The sequence below is a fragment of the Neolamprologus multifasciatus genome, chromosome 19 (assembly GCF_963576455.1).
Source record: "Neolamprologus multifasciatus chromosome 19, fNeoMul1.2, whole genome shotgun sequence".
Taxonomy (NCBI): Eukaryota; Metazoa; Chordata; class Actinopteri; order Cichliformes; family Cichlidae; genus Neolamprologus; species Neolamprologus multifasciatus.
Window position 1 is genome coordinate 26,370,692 of NC_140457.1, and position 18,520 is coordinate 26,389,211.

The window sequence follows — 18,520 nt, forward strand, 5'->3', positions numbered from 1 at the left end:
ATGGACTACTATAGAAGAAGAACACACTCGGCCAAGAAGAAGATACTGAGGGCAGTGGCTCATCAAAACTGGATAATTTGGTGTAAATGATATGAATGCAGGGAATCCTCCCCACCTTTATTCATTCTGACCGCTGCTGCTGCTGTAATGGTGCGCCGATATTGTTTTGACCCACTCTGAGTCACTCTATAGACTGAGGCTCATGTTAACAGCAGCGCCTGAGCGCATGACCAGGTCCATATCAGAGTGTTTTTCTGGGAATGACAGTAACTTCTCTGTACTCCCATAGCCTCCACCATAGGTGGAAATTTCAGAGTAAAATCAGGGGGACACCACTTTCCAGTATTTTTAGTAACTGTATTGGTCCCAAGCATAGAGCTTATTTAGAAAAAATAAAAACTAACATTGCTTACCAAGGTAATAGTGCCGCTGTGTGACTTTATTTTCACTCCCCAAATGTAAATATGGATAATGAGTTCATACCATTGCCAAATCCTTACTGTCACTGCTACTCAAAATCTAGTGCACAAAAAACACACAAATATTTGCTCACACACACAAGTTTCTGATCATGAAGGAGCCAGAAAGAAAAGGCAGAAAAATAGCTGTAGCTGCAGTGACCAACACGTTCTCACTCCCAAAGCGTAACATTTTACGCTAGGTGACAAATCGTCTACATATTACGTTTTCGGCTACCCACCACGTTCCTGAATGACGACCTCGGAAAAATGAGGAAATATGAGAACCCTATGGACTCAATCTATACATGTTCGCTCTTTTTCTTCAAATTGCTTACAAACACGCTATTTAACATAATTAAAGTCTTGGTTAAGGTCAGGAAAAAGGTTAGGTTTAGGGCTGGAATACAGGGCTGGAACGTCTATTACCGCGGGAGCGTCATTGCACTGGATTTCAGCCATAACCTGCCGCGTACCATAAGAACGCCGAAGGTCTCCTTTCGCGTTCCTCAGGAACGCCGCGGGACATGACAAAACGTCGGCATGTTACGCCTCGGGAGTGAGAACGGGCTCCAGTGACACACTAACTGTAGGTTACTCCAATAAAACTTCCATGTCGTACATCAAATATTCAGTTTTCTGACTACCAGACAGATCCAAGAGTAGAAGATAATGAATACTACAAGGTGTATGGCACTTGTGGGGAATTCTTATACATATGCTGAATTTATAATTTTATAATTTATAAGGAGAAAGAAAGAAAACAATGACTTCCTAACCACATAACTGGGAAAAATGGATGCTTTCAATCACATTTCAGTGCTGTGGTATCTTAAAAAAATGTGATTTGGTCTGGCCACATATAGCAATGGAAGTGACGTATGTAAAAAAAAATAGAAGTTTGATATAAATCTTTGTTTTCATGTATGTTATGGTGTGTGTGTCTTCTTCTACCGTGGAAGAGTGTTTGTGTGTTTTTGTGGTCGATAACAATCTCAGTGGTGTTCTACACTTGGTGTATGTGTTGCTCCTTTCAGCAGTGCCTCATCGATCTTCAACATAACAGCGAACTGCACCTTTAACTTCCTGTGGTTACACTCGGCTGCGTTTGTGCGTTTGCTCACATACACCTGTCTATGTGGGGACTAGTTTGAGCAATTAATCTTCTGTTTGTGTTTTTAAAGTGACAACTCCATGTAGAGTCGAGGCTTGAAGTCTTACTGATTTTAACACCTTTTAGCACTTTGGCAACTCCAACACTTTTAGCGATTTAAGTGAAACATCTGAAACTTCTCCTGCAGTGTTATCGTCTTCTGTATCCAGTGAGTATGAGACAGATAGTCCCTGGGCACAGACCTGTGAATTGCCCCCCACCCACCAGAGAGGAACCAAAGACTGAAATAGAAAGAACAGCTACAGATTCTAGAGTTGGGTTTCATATCTATTCCACTTTGTTGTGTGTTTCTCTGTGGTTACTTTGCATCTCTTACTCATACCTTTGTGCCCCTAGTCTCTCGTTGCTTTGGTTTTTCTTATTATTTTGTTTATTTGGTATTTCTTTGATTTGGTTTCCATCTCATAAACCTTTTTATTTATTTTATTATTAATTTTTTTTTTTTTTTTTTTTTTTTTTCAATTTCATGGCCTGCATGGTTTCCAGCAGAACTGGTAGCAGTACAGTTAGTGGGAATAGCACTTTAAGGCAGTACAGTTGGAATTTGATCTGACAATGGAAACAGCCAAATGCCATCCATCACTACCGCAACGTCACATGATATGTAAAAGATAGTTAGCAGAAACTAAACTTTCAAAATAAAAGTAACATCGTTGTCCAGTAATAGATGATGTTGATATAATATAATATATGCAGCTTTAATACAGTTTTTGTATTCCTGAAATGGAAGCATGTCAAAAATGTAGCAGTTTGAATTAAAAGTAGTAGATTTGAATCAAATTTACTGTCAGATAGTAGGAAGACTATCAGGCTGCTGTTTGTTATTATATCATCATAACACAATTAGGAACATGAATATCTTTGATAGAGTTCTGTCTCTGCAAATTTACAACATCATTGTATTTGTGTTAATTTATTTGGTGAGATCGGTCTGTCCATCTCCTTCTGATGATAATCTCAGTCTATTATTAATCTGTTGATAGAGATCAAAGCTCGTCTCTTTCTCTGCGTCACTACTCTTCATTTTTTTTGTCTCTTTTCATCAGCTCATCTCAAATTTGAATTTACTTTGACGTGATCACAGTAGAAAGGCAGGCTCATGTTATTTTAAAAGTCTGTGTGTAAAATGTTTTTATTTTCAGAGCAGTCAACTGATGACATTGTTCTGATTCACAGCTTTGTGCAGGAACTGGTTGTGCACAGATAAAAAGCTCGTACAGAGACATAAAATACCCACATGAAATGACCATAAGGAGAAAATAACAGAAAACTGTCATAAAGAGAAAAAGTGGACACACTAGACCAAATGCAGATATGCAATGACTACAAAGTTACTCAAAACGATGATAAAGAATGGTTATACAATCAACAAATCCCCATATTAGCAATTATAAAAAAGACGTAGTTACAACTAACATAACTTTTTTTGAAATACAGATTTTGCTGAGACAATATGCCTTTCTGTCTCTGTTAGTTACCAGAGTGCGGCTTCTATGGGATGTACGAGAAGATCCTCCTATTCCGTCATGATCCTACATCAGACAACGTGCTGCAGCTACTGCGCTCTGCTTCTCAGATCCAGGAGGGTGACTTGGTGGAAGCCATACTGTCAGGTAAAAGCAAGGAGGGGTACCCATGTCAGACCGTTGATGCTCTGTATTTGTTTCCTTCGTAGCTTTAGTTTTTCTCCAGCCCTAAAGTCTTCTCTTATTGTTCCAGAAAACATGTTTTTTATCATTATAAAATTATAAGTGTGAAGGAGCTTAAGAGTCATGTGAGCACGGTAACAATGAGCTTAGGACAGACAGATAAATGATTGTACCCCTGGGAATTTTGTCCCATGTAACCGTCACTCTGTATTATATGATGGCAATATTTAGGTCATGAGGTAAGGAACAAGACCACTGGCTGTTTTCTGAGCACATCCAACTAGAAGCTCATGGCCCAAACCTTGAAGGGTTACCACAAATCAACACAAATTTTAATCAGCTTTATGCTATAATGAAATGTTTCTAGAATTTATGTAACACAGTGCTTCTACCATCACACAAGAGTTGGAGAATCAAATCAAATTCAGCCAAGTCCACACTAGTCCGGATAAATTTGAAAACAGCGTTTTTGTCTCCACATTATCGTTTTAGTCAGTTTTACAGAGTTCACATTGAAACAGCCGAAAACGCTTACATTCCAGTACTGCGCATGCGTGAAGAGCAAGACGATTCGACCTGCCTCATTTCTGTCTGCTGTTTATTTACTTTCTGGCTCTTTGAAACGTCGCTGCAAAACTTTGAGGAAAAGCACAGAGTTTTTTAAATGGACTAAAAACGAAGTGGAGTTGTTGCTGCGAGTAACACAAAAGTACAAAGTTGCAAAAGCGAGTGAGATTAAATAATTTGAAGAAAAGCTATCTGCAGCATGTACAGACTAATATTAATCTTTAATAGAGCTGTCAAAATTGAGAGCAAACAAACCAACTGCTGTATAATGCCCTCCGCTATCTTAGTTTAATTGGTCACATGAGTGCATCACATGACTAAAATGCATCATTGTTTTCGAAAAGGCTCCGGGGGTTGCTGTCCACACTGCAACACGAAAACGGCGTTTTCAAATGTATCCGCTTCGGGGAGCGTTTTCAATGTGCTGCATTTTCCTTGACCGAAAACGCCGTCTGTGTGGACGGAAGGCCAAAACGTAGAGAAAAAGATGCGTTTTCAAACAAAAACATATTAGACATGCGTGGACATGCCTTCTTTACTTATATACTACAGAAGAAACTCCAACAATCAGACAATCAATTCTGAGCAAGCACTTGGTGACAGTGGGAAGGAAAAACTCCCCTTTAACAAGAAGAAACCTCTGACACAACCAGGGAGGGGCAGCCATCTACCGGCATGGTGGGGGTGAGGGGAGGAAGATGGGACAAAAGACACACGGTGGAAAAGAGCCAGAGATTCACAATAACTCATGTCATATTAAAGCTGCCTTCAATCATTCTCTTCTAACCTAGATGTCACCATGCTGTAACTGTAATCTTAACTGAAAGCTATTCTAACCTGCTCATAACCTAAAGCTACATGTGTCCTTAAGTTTTCCCAACTTCTTTTACTGTGTAACTTAGTCTCTCTTTGGGGAAATGTTTGTGTGCCCCACAGGGAAACTGACATCCCATAGTGTACCTGTGGAAACATATGTATTGTACTATGTCTCCAAAATAATGTATCACACACACACACACACACACACACACACACACACACACACACACACACACATATTTGCCTTATTAAAAACAACAACAGCAAAAAATAAAAAATAAAAACATCTTGTTTTTTAATCACAAAACAAATTAAAAAAATGCAAGCTCCATGTTCATTGGACAACAGCATGTACTGTTAGTGTAATCTGGTTGCCTGAAATGAATTAAAAAATGTCCAGATGTGTGTAATGATGATCTCATTTTGGAGAACTCTTTATTAGGCTTGTCTTTCTGGCTGCCATCCAGCTCAGGACTCAGGTGTTCACACGATGCTATGCTAATGGCCCGACAGATGCTTCTCCCTAATTTCCTGCCTTTCTTTCACTATCAACTGTATGTGTGAACATTTGCATATTGTTTGTCTACATTTGTGTGTGTTTGCTTTAATTAATGTGTTTACATTTTTCTCTTTGTCTACAATTTTAGCTTCTCTTTAACATTTGAATAAATTTTAATGGTGATAACAAATTATATATTGTGTACTATAACACTGTACTTAGCATACTATATGTGCACAAACTTTTGAAGATAAAAAACCCCCAAAAAGCCAAAGAAGTGCAAAACAGGTGTTAGCAACATTGTTAAAAGTAATAGAGGAAATGTATGCACTGAAAAAATGGCATCCAAAGTTAAACAAGACAAACATAGAGAAAGTAACAGAGAAAGAAAAGGAATCAAATCTACGCTGTAAAAAATGAATGCAAATCTATGACTGGCACCACAATCTGTTAACAGTTGGGAGCAGGTTCAAATAGTTTTTGGTTATCAAGGAAAGATTGGCGACCAGCTCCCTACTGGAAGTTAGGGCTGCACGATTAATCGTTAGAAAATTGCGATCTCAATTCATACTTATGTGTGATCTCATTTCCAAATGACAACGATTTAAAAAAAAAAAAAAAAAGACGACGATTGTACCGCATTTTGATCCGGGGCGTAATCTGCATGAAAACAAGTGCTCACTCTTCCTGCTCAACAAATGACAAGGGCGGAGCCTTATACCACGTGATACAGAAGCTGGCTGCTAAAATTAGCAGGGAAAAAACAACGGAGAGCACGTCAGGGATCCGTCCCGGTCAACCACCCAAACATCAATAACGGGAACCTTATACAGCGCTTCCCTATACCCGTCGAACTCCCGCAGGCAAAAAGAAATTACGGAGGCTGTTACTTATCACCTGACCAAAGATATGGCTCCATCAACACTGTGCAAAACGAGGGATTTAGGAAAATGATCAACACCCTAGACAAACGCTACACAGTGCCGTCCCGCAACTATTTTTCTATTGTTGCACTACCTGCTCTATACATGCCCGAACCACCTCAGCTGGCTCCTTTCGATGTGGAGCAGCAGCGGCTCTACTCTGAGCCCCTCCCGGATGGCCGAACTTCTCAACCTATCTCTAAGGGAGAGGCCAGCCACCCTTCGGAGGAAGCTCCTTTCTGCCGCTTGTATCCGCGATCTCGTCCTTTCGGTCACTACCCACAGCTCGTGGCTATAGGTGAGGGTAGGGACGTAGATCGACCGGTAAATTGAGAGCTTCGCTTTTACACTCAGCTCCCTCTTCACCACGACGGACCGGTGCAGCGTCTGCATCACTGCAGCTGCAGCACCAATCCGTCTGTTGATCTCCGGCTCCCTTCTCCCATCACTCGCGAACAAGACCCCGAGATACTTGAACTCCTCTCAATTCTAAGCAAAAAAATCGTGATTCTCATTTTATGCAAAATCGTGCAGCCCTACTGGAAGTGTTTTCCCCCTTTCCGATTTTTCATCCATGGTTGTGATTTATCTTGAAGGAACATCTATAAAAAAAATGTAATAAGTAAATAAATATGCTCTCCACTGTCACATAGGTTTTTTTTTTCTTATATTATCAATCAAAGTCGGAAAATGCTGGTTTTTAGGTGGGAGTCCGCATGTTATTCCTCCTGGGTACATTCTCGTTGAGGGTTTAGGTATCCTACCGGAAGGAAACCCTGAGGTAGACCCAGGATTCACTAGAGAGATTAGATCTCTTAGCTGGGAATGTGTCACCATTTCCCCAGATAACCTGGAGATGTGTAGGAGGAAGGAAGTCTCAGCTTCTCTGATTAGCCTGCTGTTGTCATGACTGGTAAGTGGGGGGAAAAAAGAAATGGATGGGATGGATGGGAATTTTTAAAAAAAAACTTATTCTGTGGAAAAGTATTCCCCATCAGTCTTAGTATCAGTATTCTGAGTATTTTAAGATTAGGTTTTAAGTTTCCTTTTTGATAAAGATACATTATTAAGTTACGTTGCAATAGGTGTAGGCTGCGGAGGCTTCCCAAGAGTGTTTCTCTCTTACCTTTTTCACTCAATATGTGTTTTTACACCACTCTACATTTAATCATTAATTCATCTCAAGCTCTCTTCCACACTGTCTTTGTTCTGTCTTCCTCCCATGAACCCCAACCTTTGGCAGCAGATTGCCCCAAATGGCCTGGTTCTGCCGGAGCTTCTTCCTGTTCCCCTGGAGTTCTTCCTTCCTACAGTCACCAAAGCTTGCTTATAGGGTGTCATATGATTGTTGACTGTTTTTGTCTGTATTATTGTAGGGCCTTTACCTTACAGCATAAATCACCTGCAGGCAACAGTCATGTCATTTAGGGTCAGTCTTTTTAAAGGGGCATGGACAAGAAGGAAATCAAACATGCTTCCAAGGATAATATCCTACCCTGGGAAATATATGGAAGCAGTTTAAAGGATGGATGCAAAGTGAGAAAATATATTTGTCCGAGAAGCGATCTCTATATATATATATAGTTAGTGGCCAGCTGATTGTGCCACTGGGATCTGTGGTCGGTCTGGTGAACTACAAATGCATCTGACTTAAACAGGCTCCTCTTCACACAGTACTTGTGGCTAACAGGTAGATTGTGCCATTTCAATGCTGCTAGCCAACAATGAAGAATCACTTACTGTTTAAGGGACAGCGTGAAGGTGGACAGTATGGCATTGTTTTTAATATAAAACTCATTGCAGCACGGGTAAGACAGTTTTTCAGAGTAGGGCTTGTGTAAATTAGCTTTAATACTTGTAGTGTAGTGTGATATCCATTTCAATGGTAAATTATTGTGTTATAATTGTACCAGATTGAAAGGACTGACACAAAGGAACTGCTTGCTGAAACAGAAGCAATGAAAGAACTTTAGGTGCTGAAAGTGTCAATTACAACAAAAGCTCTAAAGCTTGGTGACATGCAGTTCAGCTGAAAATAATAAATTGGAACTGGAAAAGGTCCTAAAGTGTAACAAATACATACACGCAACAGATGACTTTCAAGCATTTAAAGACACGGAAGCGCCGAAAGTTGTGCTCAGTGGCTAGAGGTGCCAGCTGAATTAAGCACTAATGATGTGAAATAATCATTTTCTTTTTGTATCTTTTAGCATTCACGCCTGGTATTTTCCATCTTGTTTACAACACCCTACATGTTTGACTAATCCTTCGTACCTTCCCCTTCTCTGACTCAGTCCTCTTTAACTTGTCTCTCTCTCCTCCTCCGTCAGGATGCTGCCACTCAGTTAAAAACACATTTGTTAACAGCTCCGTGCCAGTCTCAGCAACAGCTGAAAATGTGGTGGAAACAAACAGGAAATTAACACAAAACAGAGATGCAAACTCCAACAGAATGCATGTCCTGTCATATAGTAAGCAGGGGTGGACTAAAACAATAATAAAGGCTCGGGTGGTACACGAAGCGAAGCAAAAAACCTTAAATGACCTCACATCTAACCCAAAATTAGCCTCCAGTCGTGCCATAGTTCAAGCCTAAGGAACTGTGTTTCATACCAGGTCACAGAACAGGGAGTAACAGTTCTTTTAATGTAATGGTACCATTATGTTTAATGGTACCATTAATGGTTTATTAATCTACAGTAAACAAAAGCTCGGTGAGCAAGATCTCCATAGTTGTCCACCCAGACACTTAAGCTTATTGTCCAGCATTTAGCTGCATTTGTGGTAAAGCTGTTTCACATTTTTTAAATTATTTTCTTAACTTGCCAAGTCATGGTACATTCAAGGACCTATAATACTGTAAGTCATTACATTTTTTTCTGATTTCAATCTGGCTCATCTTTCATTCCACATCAGCTTCTCATGGACATCTGGACCATTTTCAGTATAGCTGCTATTAATAGATCACTTCATGGAAATCCTGTTATGTCCCCTTGTAATTGCGCATCTGTAATATGTGCTGGATTTTTTCCAGTGTGTGAAAACTGTAATCTTTCCACTTGATTAATTTTTGGTATGTTTACAAAGTGGCATGGAGCCAAGTGTGGAAAGAAAATGAATGAAAATGCTCACTGTGCTATCACATGCTGGCACGTATAACAGTTCAGACATTTCTGCTGACCTGTAGGAGCCGGCATTTCCAGTCTCTAATCCTTGAACAGTTGCAACAATCATGAGCCCGGTTTTCTGCCTTACCCGGAGCCTGCCGGCCTTTCAGGTTTTGAAACTGTGAAAAGCAGCTCTTATTGCTACACATAAGAGCAGTTTTTTAGCTACTTGCTAATTAATATCTTGTCATGTTGACTCTTAGCAGGCAAAACATTCCTGGGTCATTTTCATGACATATTTCTTCTGTGAGCAGTAACAGCATCAAAAGTAGAACACAGCACCAGCAAAAGTTATTGAATGAAATGTCTCTACATCTTTTTATTTATTTATTTGTTTTATTTGCTAAAATGTTTATTTTCCTGTACATACAGCCTATTTTGACATATGAAAGCAAACACATAAAAGTAAACTTAACACACCGCACCTGCTTATGCCACCGCCGCTGGTCTACACTTTCTTCCCCTGCAGTGTTTGTTTTCTAGTTGTAGGATAACAAGTTAGCAACGAGCACTCCTAATTCCACCACACAGCCATAAACATAGGCATTTATATCCAAACAAGGGCTACCTAGGAAACCTCACTCAAACACACAAACACATGCGCACACATGCACATAAGTCATTTTCTGAAGCATATAATAACAGTTTGGGAGCTTGTTCACACATCCAAACGTATGTTGGCCCTCCAAACAAAAGCCATAAACAATAATTTGAATAAATGGAGGTAATTTCCTACAGCAGAATGTCTAATCAGAGCTGTATTCTACTGGAGGACCGCGACACAGGCCGAGTGCGCGCGCGTGTGTGCGGGGTTGTGTGTGTTAATGTGTGTGTATGTAAACGAAAACGAAAAGGCGATAGAGAATCGGAAATACATGCAGAGAGAGAGAGAGAGAAAGAAAGAAAATGACCGAAAACTGTGTACCATAAACTACCCATCCTGCCTTGCCAAGCCTGCTGGCCAACTTAAAAGACATTCAGTCCATCTGTGCCCACTGAGAGCCTCTCCTACCTCCAAAACATTTACAAAATACCCACTAACAACCCATTCATTAGTCTTTGTCTCTGTTGTTCTGTTTATCTCCCTCCCTTCTTCTCTCTTCCTCTATCTCCGGCTAGTTGAATATATTCTGTAGTTTTCCTTTTTTTCCAACAAATCCCATGTGGCGCTCCAAGTATCTACTAACAAATGTGTGTGTGTATCAGAACCTGATACTGACTCTTCCTTTTAGCTCCACCGTTATCCCGAAAAATCTCAGTGAGCAACACAGTTCCTTTAACTACTCCTACTAGCAAAAGTTTGCATTACAGCAGTTATGATTTTCATCAAGGTGAAATAATTTGGGAGAAAAGAGTAAGCTCTGACATCCAAGTATTTTTGGCAATTACGCCAAGGAGAAGCAACATTATGGAGACACCATAGTAAGTGGGCCCCCTCCCCCGACACTAAACGTTGGTGGCAGTGTAGCAGAGTAAGCAGATGGTTCATCGAGAGTTTGGATGAGATGTTCTAGACAACATGGATGAGGAGGAGCTGGTGTAAAGGAGCGACAGATCACAATGAATTCGAAACAGCATGGAGTGGAAACCAACTGGCTCTGGGAACCCAGGAAGGTTGATTATTGGACAATTGTAGCGACGCTGAAATGTTGAACGATGTAAATTTAACAGCATGGGGGAAAGGAAGTGATCAGAGAACAGATCTTTGGTGAAATTGTTAATTGACAACTTACTTCTTGATCAGACTGCAGGCAAAGGTGGCTTAACTCAAAATGTGTTAGAAAACCGTGTGAAAACCACGAGTCACCTTTTCCATTTAGATTTGGTTCACTTCCATCCGTAGTCTTAGGTCTGACAGATCTGACTGTCTTGCAGTACAAACAGGTTGAACACTCACATCGGTAATAATGCTACTCCATCTATATCTGTATAATCAGCACCTGTCGCCAGCCATTACAAGCCAGTTCAGTTCCTACACACTTTCTCTGGGAGATGGATCACCTTGGCAGACTGTCTTTCCAGGAAAGTCCTTTGAAGAGGTGCTGACAGATGTATGTGGTTAAGTGTCCTGTCATATTTTGGAATTTTGAACAAAATCTGCTTCAGTCAGGCCATTCAAGTCAGGATCCCAACACCCTTGTCTCCAACTCTACATCCACCCACACCCCTATACAGGAGAAGCATCTAATGCTCTACAAAATGTGCCTTCTTCCTCTATGTATTCGTCATCATGTAATCAATTAGGTGTGTTTGATGCACTTCATCTTTACAAGCATCCTCCGTGTTTACTCCTTTCTCAAATTCACAACATTTTTAAAAAGAATTCAGGCAGAAAAAAAGCAAATCAATTAATAAACAATAAGTAAGGTTATTACATATAACATATATGTGGCACATTTCAACAATAATTTTCTTACAGAATTACATCTGACTGAATCAGTCTCAGCAGACAGAATACACGATATATCCAAACCCATGCACTGGCAGTATTGAAAATCTGTATGCAGTGTGTTAATAATGTAGAAAAAAAAGATAATTTCATAAGTGGTTCTTATTTGCTGCCAACTTACACTGATAGTATTAAAACTAATAGACAACAGATTAGAAAATAGATTATTGGAGTTTACTATGATAACACCATAATACCTATTATCTCATCAACTTAAAGTAGGAATTTGTTGAATTTGGTTTGTACAAACATTGAGAAAGTCAAGCAAGAAGACACAATTAAGTTGGCTACGTTTTTTCATCTTTTACCACAGCCCCCTATATATTTACTTATGGCTCCTGTTATATCATGTTTTGCTACACTATCAGGGGTGCATGTTAAACCCAGCATTTTACATGGATTTCTATCAGGGTCGCATTGACTGTCTCAGTGTTTCTAGGTTTAAATGTATTCTTTTTTTCCCCAGTCAGTGTGGCAAATGCAACGCTATTATTATCATATTAATTTGACACATCTAGAATAAATAAATATCTATTTTATCAACTATGTTGTTTACAGGAAAATTTTATTTTCTTAGTTGGGAATCTGACTTGTATAATAAGTTTCAAAAATATGTGTTAACTTTTTGTAAAATACAATCTAATACGAAAATGTCAAAGTTCCCATACTCTTTGAGCCAACAGGCGTTAATAATCTAAATAACAATAAACATATTTCCACCCTAACAGGTGTAATGGGAAATGTTAATCAAGCACAGGCTTTACACACCCACTCAATCCTTAAAAAAAGGTTTAATGTGAAGATATGTGAATAAGGAGCATGAAACAAGCTTTAGAAATTTGGCTTGTCTTGTTCTTAAATGTATAAGAACACTAAAAGTAAAACTTTGTACATGCTCCAAAATCAAAAAATATCAGCTGTCAAAAGAAATCAAAGAAACAAGAAATTTAATGGAGTCTAAACTATAAGTAACTATTAATCCCAGTTCATGGGTAATCTCAGTTACCCATGAAGCTTTGACAGAAGTACAAAAGTAAAATAAAATAAAATCTGAGTGGTAAATGTTTCTGGTTTATCTTTTTTCAGTATTTCTTTTTTCTTTATTTCTGACATTTTCCTTTCACATTTCTCACCCACATATTTAATCTAATAAATAGGCAAAAACAAGTTGTAAATATTACAATTACATTTTTCTAGTTCTTATGTTGAGCTGATTGGGCAAAGTTGGCTGTTTGTAGATTCAGCAGCTACTGACCAAAGTTTTCATTCCTTAAATTGCGCTCTGTTTTAAAATTTTTTTTTTGAATTACTACCAATCTTCTTTGGAGCTACACATGCCAGTTCTAAGTCTGAATCAGTAGTTTGGTGCCAATGACTGTAGTACAAAGTAAGCTTTAATGCTTTCTATTTAAAAACTTTAAATGTAAAGCTGCAGAGTCAGTAGCTGTTTCTACCAGAAATCCCATTCACTTTGCCCCGTTTTCATTGTCTTTATTTTGTTTTGTTTTTGCGATATTATAAAAACAGCAAAAACTGATTCTTTTTTGACATTACGAGTGTCACAGCAGGGGTTACCGGCACTGCCTGTACACCCAACTGGGTTTTTGTCAAAACAGCTGGAGGATATTTGGGCTCAGATGGCTGCTGTGGCCAAGAGCCCAGTCACCCCAGATAAGCAGCTGCTCATCTCTGAAATAAAATTAAAAGCATGGAGAAACACTGGAAAATGTGGAGGAAAATATGGTGCCACAGATTGGTTTGTCAGCAGTGATTAAAAGTCTAACATTCTGGATTGCTATTATGCTGGAATGTTCTTATTTTTCACTTTCAGTTTTCCTTGATTTGAATGTTGCTATCCTTTAAGTGGGAAAATTGCTCGTAACTTTATGGAGTGTTCTCAAGTCGGAAAAACAAATGTTTTGGTGACAGTTCAGATGCACTGCAACACCATCAAATAGAAATGCTGTAGAAGGACATTAAAGAAAAGGGAAGTTGAATAAAATCATTGGAAATAAGAAAAAAACACAAAAGACAACAGATATAGAAAAAAAACACCATAAAAAACCCTTAAAAAACACAACAGTGTTTTAGGTGAGACAATAACATGACGAAACAGTTGTGGAAATGACAAGCTAATACTAAACAGCTTCTTACAACACTGATGAAGCTTCTGCTTTTCTTAACCATGTATCAGTGCAATCCTTTCGTCACTTTCTTTAAGTTGTGTTTTGTGAGATTTTGCTTAAAGTTACTTTTATTGGTCCAACTTTTTGATTCAACTTTTGTTGTGATTTGTGTGCTTTTGCAGCATTTTTCTATTTGCTGGTGTTTTCCTAAGTTGCAGTGCATTTGAACTCTCAAGTACACCCTAGAGCAATGTGTATAAAAAGGGTTTCATCTGTTTATTGAAATGTGGAATGACTCATATGTATAATGTCAGAAATGGAGTTTCAAAATGTACTGTAACTGCTCCCAGTCCTTACACTAAACCACTGAACATAGTTACGGTACAATACAGTAGTAAGTTAATCGCTAAAATTCATCACTAAATACTGCAACATGTTTGTTAAAGAACAGTACACTTTTTCATTTCATGCAACACTTCAGCTGCTTTCACTGCTGATATGTCTAATGACACTTCAGCAGACAACATCACATTTAGTGTGTGTATAATGTATAATGTCCACTTACACTGACTCAGGTACATCTCAGGTCGTTATCGTAGAAATCCCTTTAAAAAATGATGCTTATCCTTCATTTGAAGTGACACTTTCTCTTCAACTGCAAACTTCATAGCTGACATATGAAAATGGATTTCAGGTGATGTAACAGCATACAGTTTCACATTTCAGCTTCTTATGATTAAACCTCATTAATTTCAGTGCATTCACACACCATTTGTCTTCACTTTTCCACATCTCCAAGTTTTACATTTTTTGTTGTGTTATATGTTTTCAAGTGACTCTTAACCCATGTTTTAATGAATCTCCAGGTTTATCTGCAGTTCTTTTTTTAACTGCCACTTTTACATCCTTAGTTAATACACAAAGAAGTAAACAATGTTTAAGAAAGAATATATTTATTCTTTCTTTTAACCTTTATTTTTAACTGAAACAGTTCAACACAAATATGAAAGTACAGTGTGTACTGACATTTCAGTTTCTTAAGCACTTACATTTCATGTAATTTTTTTGTTTTGCAAATATTTGAAAAACTTTTGTAATATGATTTCTGACGCATATGTACAGCCATTCATTAGTGTGTAATGTGTTACCCTCACAACAAGTGCAATTTGAGGTTCTACTTGCCTGAGGACAATTTGATGTGTGCACTGTAAGAGTCAGGGACTAAAACCACCGATCTTCTGAATAGTGAACAACTTTTGCCACCTCCTGAGCACCAGCTGCCGTAAAGTTTTTGTCTTTACACTTTACTAGTGATGTGCCAGTGGTGAACGAAACAGCTCTTAGAGCCGACACTTTGACGTGAACGACGCGAACCGACTCTTTATTGGGAGCCGTGGGTTTTTTTCTCTCACCCTCTCTCTCTCACACTTTTTTCCTGCTTCACTCCGCACGCCAGCCTTGTGCTTTGCGCTGGGCGGGCGGGCGGGCGGGGGGGGGGGGAGGGAGGGAGGAGGGAGGGGCGGTAGTTGCACTCGCAGTAGCACAGGAACAGAGCGGGAGGGAGAGAGAGAGAGAGAAAGAGAGCCAGGGACAACAACATCACATTAGAAAGGTAAAGTAATCATCCACAACTATTTTCAGTTGCAGATGATAAAGGATTCACAAAGTTTATTCATGCAGGCCCATATGACAGAGAATGTGCATCTTCTTTTTGTTTTCATATTTTTTCATATTTATATTTAATTGTGTTGTGGTTTGCAGTGTTTTGTGTTGTTTCACTTTAAATTTGTTTAAAAGGAAAAAGCTGAAAATTTAAATAGTTAAAGTTGAAATGTGAATAGTTCTTTTTGTTTTATATGATTTATTTATTACATTTTATGTGGAGTGAATAAATAAAAGTATATTTACGGTGGCCCCTAGAGACAAAGCACGTACAAACTTCAAAACACGTAAAAACTCCGAAGCACGTACAAACCCCAAAACACAACAGAAGTGCTCCAGGATGCTTCAGCTTTTGTTACCTAGTGGCTACACAAGCCAGCAAGTACCAACGACCGGATTTGGTGTGTGGTAGTAACAAAAATTAACTTTTTTTTTTTAATTATTTGAATATATATGAGTGCTTGTGTATAAATACACAAACAATACACACATGCTTTCAATTGTGTAATTTAAGTGATCTAGGTAGCTCTGTTTTGGAAGTTCAGTTAACGCTAGAAATGTGTTTTGGAGTTTGTAAGTGTTTTGTCTCTGGGGGCCACCGTATATATTCATATATAAACATATATAAATAAAACCACTTTATTTTATATTAGTAATTTCTTTTGTGCATAATTTTATATTGTTGTTAATAATAAATTAATTAAAGCAACAAAACAACCTGAAGAGCCGGTTGGGAGCCGAAAGAGCCGGCTCTCTAAAAAGAGCCGGAAATCTCAGGTGTGAAATGTATGGTTTACAGTGTTATTTTGTTATCGTTTTTATCGTTAAATCGGTTTTCCTGGGTCTTTTCACGTGTGTTATGAATAAATCTTCTTTTATTTGGTACCGGTACTAGTTTTATTTTGTTGTATTTATCCGCAACACCTTAACCCTTTAAAACCGGTCAGAGCGGGCACGCTCCGTTTTGCGCAACTACTTTTAAATCCCTATAAAACTGCAACCGCGTAAGCTAGCGCAATAATTTTTTTTGCATATGAAACCGGAGGAGTTGTACTTACATCTTATGCCATCAGCTTGTCCTAGGTCAGCGGTCCCCAACCTTTTTTGCGCCACAGACCGGTTTATGCCCGACAATATTTTCATGGACCAGCCTTTAAGGTGTCGCGGATAAATACAACAAAATAAAACTAGTACCGGTACCGAAAAAAAAGAAGATTTATTCATAACACACGTGAAAAGACCAAGGAAAAGCGAGTAAACAATAAAAACGATAACAAAATAACGCTGAAAACCGATAAAAAGCCTGAAAACTATACATTTCACACTTGAGCCTCAACTATCACGGCCCGGTACCAAACGACTCACGGACCGGTACCGGTCCGAGGCCCAGGGGTTGGGGACCGCTGTCCTAGGTCACAGTTTCCTTCCACATATAGCTTTGCAAAAACTGCATAAAAAGCGCTTGCAGCAACAAAAACATAATATTCCAGAAACAGCCGATCCGATCAGCTGTTTGTAACACTTCCTACGTTGGACTAGACGTCAGCGCGAACTATTGCATGTCCGCCATAACCTGCCCGAAACCGGAAGTGACGTCATTTTCGCGGAAATGTAGTTTTTTTTATCATCAGGGCCTCATGAGCCTATACTGGTGTTTTTAAAAGTTATCTTTGACTTTATGACTTTCTGTGTGGTTTCTGGGATGCTTAGGACTCATATTGCACTGCTAGAAATAGTTTATTTTGATGCATATGCTGCTTTTTTGCAAATTTGCATCATAATATTTATTTTCGTTTTTCCTGCAGTGTATAAAAATTGGTGTATTTCAAAAATAAAACTATGAAGACACTCAAAATAAATTTCCTGTGCTGGGAAACTATTTTGTGCAATTTTTTTATATTTACAGTTTTGAGGGATAAGCCTCTTAAATTTCTCTAACTAGAAATATATGTTAAAAAAACAAAAAGATTTTCAATTTTTTTGCAATTTATGTAATTACTATGCACTTAATGCATACATATTATTAAAATTTGGGCTATAATGGTTGTATTGATGTATAGCAACTTGAAATGCTCCCAAAAATGGCTCCACAGCATGTAAAAATATAATATAAGCTCTGGCGGACTTGTTCTATGGTAGGTCTTAAAGGGTTAAAGGCCGGTCCGTGAAAATATTATCGGGCATAAACCGGTCCGTGGCGCAAAAAAGGTTGGGGACCGCTGCCCTAGTACACATATAAGCTTACTTGACAGACACAAAAACTTGTAGTTGGAATTCATTTATATCTTATAATTTTCTACAGCTTCAGCCACAGTAGAGGACTTCCAGATTCGTCCACACTGCCTGTTTGTCCATTCGTACCGAGCTCCAGCCTTCTGCGACCACTGTGGGGAAATGCTGTGGGGACTTGTACGCCAAGGACTTAAATGTGAAGGTAAAATATCCTACTCCCATAAGATGAAATCATGAGAACATTATGGCTGAGGTAAAATTTTAAAAAGAGACACTATCCTTTTCTCCAGGTTGTGGTCTGAATTACCACAAGCGCTGTGCCTTTAAGATCCCCAACAACTGCAGCGGGGTGAGGAGGCGTCGTCCCTCCAATGTCTCATTGACAGGCGGGATAATCAACATCGGGCGTCCGCTCTCTGCTGAGCCTTCACCTCCCCACTACAGTGATGATGCTTTATTGGTCAGTACAAAAGCACAGACCTGTGGAACACAGCTTTTCAGAAATGTTGAAGTAACTTTTTTTGTTCTTTTTTTTGTTGTCCAGTCTCCAGTCAGTCCTAGCATGGAGGTAAGTCCTCCCATCTTTTTACATAGAAATACTTCTCTAGGGTCACTTTTACCTATTGCATAATAGTGAACAGGCAGCCAAGTTAAATTCTACTGTGCAATTCATTCTCCCATCTGTTAGTCTATTTATCATATAGTTCTTGCAGGCAACGGTAACCCCAGAGCTAAGAAACCAAACTCTAACTAAATCTGCTGCCATAAAAAATCATTTTTAAGTGTGACTTATCA

At 38.8% G+C, this 18,520-nt stretch overlaps 1 protein-coding gene across 2 annotated transcripts in view; it reads left to right on the forward strand.

The window, feature by feature from the left end:
* Positions 1-18,520, forward strand: part of prkd1 (protein kinase D1) — a 75,489-nt gene that overhangs the window by 15,665 nt on the left and 41,304 nt on the right. For both annotated transcript variants that reach the window (XR_014871182.1, XM_085143303.1), the window contains exons 2-5: positions 3,107-3,245; positions 17,796-17,927; positions 18,016-18,185; positions 18,270-18,293. Coding sequence is in view for 1 of the 2 variants with exons in the window: in XM_085143303.1 (XP_084999429.1) it covers positions 3,107-3,245; positions 17,796-17,927; positions 18,016-18,185; positions 18,270-18,293 (465 nt within the window). In the remaining variant the exon portion in view is untranslated. The remainder of the gene's footprint in view (positions 1-3,106; positions 3,246-17,795; positions 17,928-18,015; positions 18,186-18,269; positions 18,294-18,520) is intronic.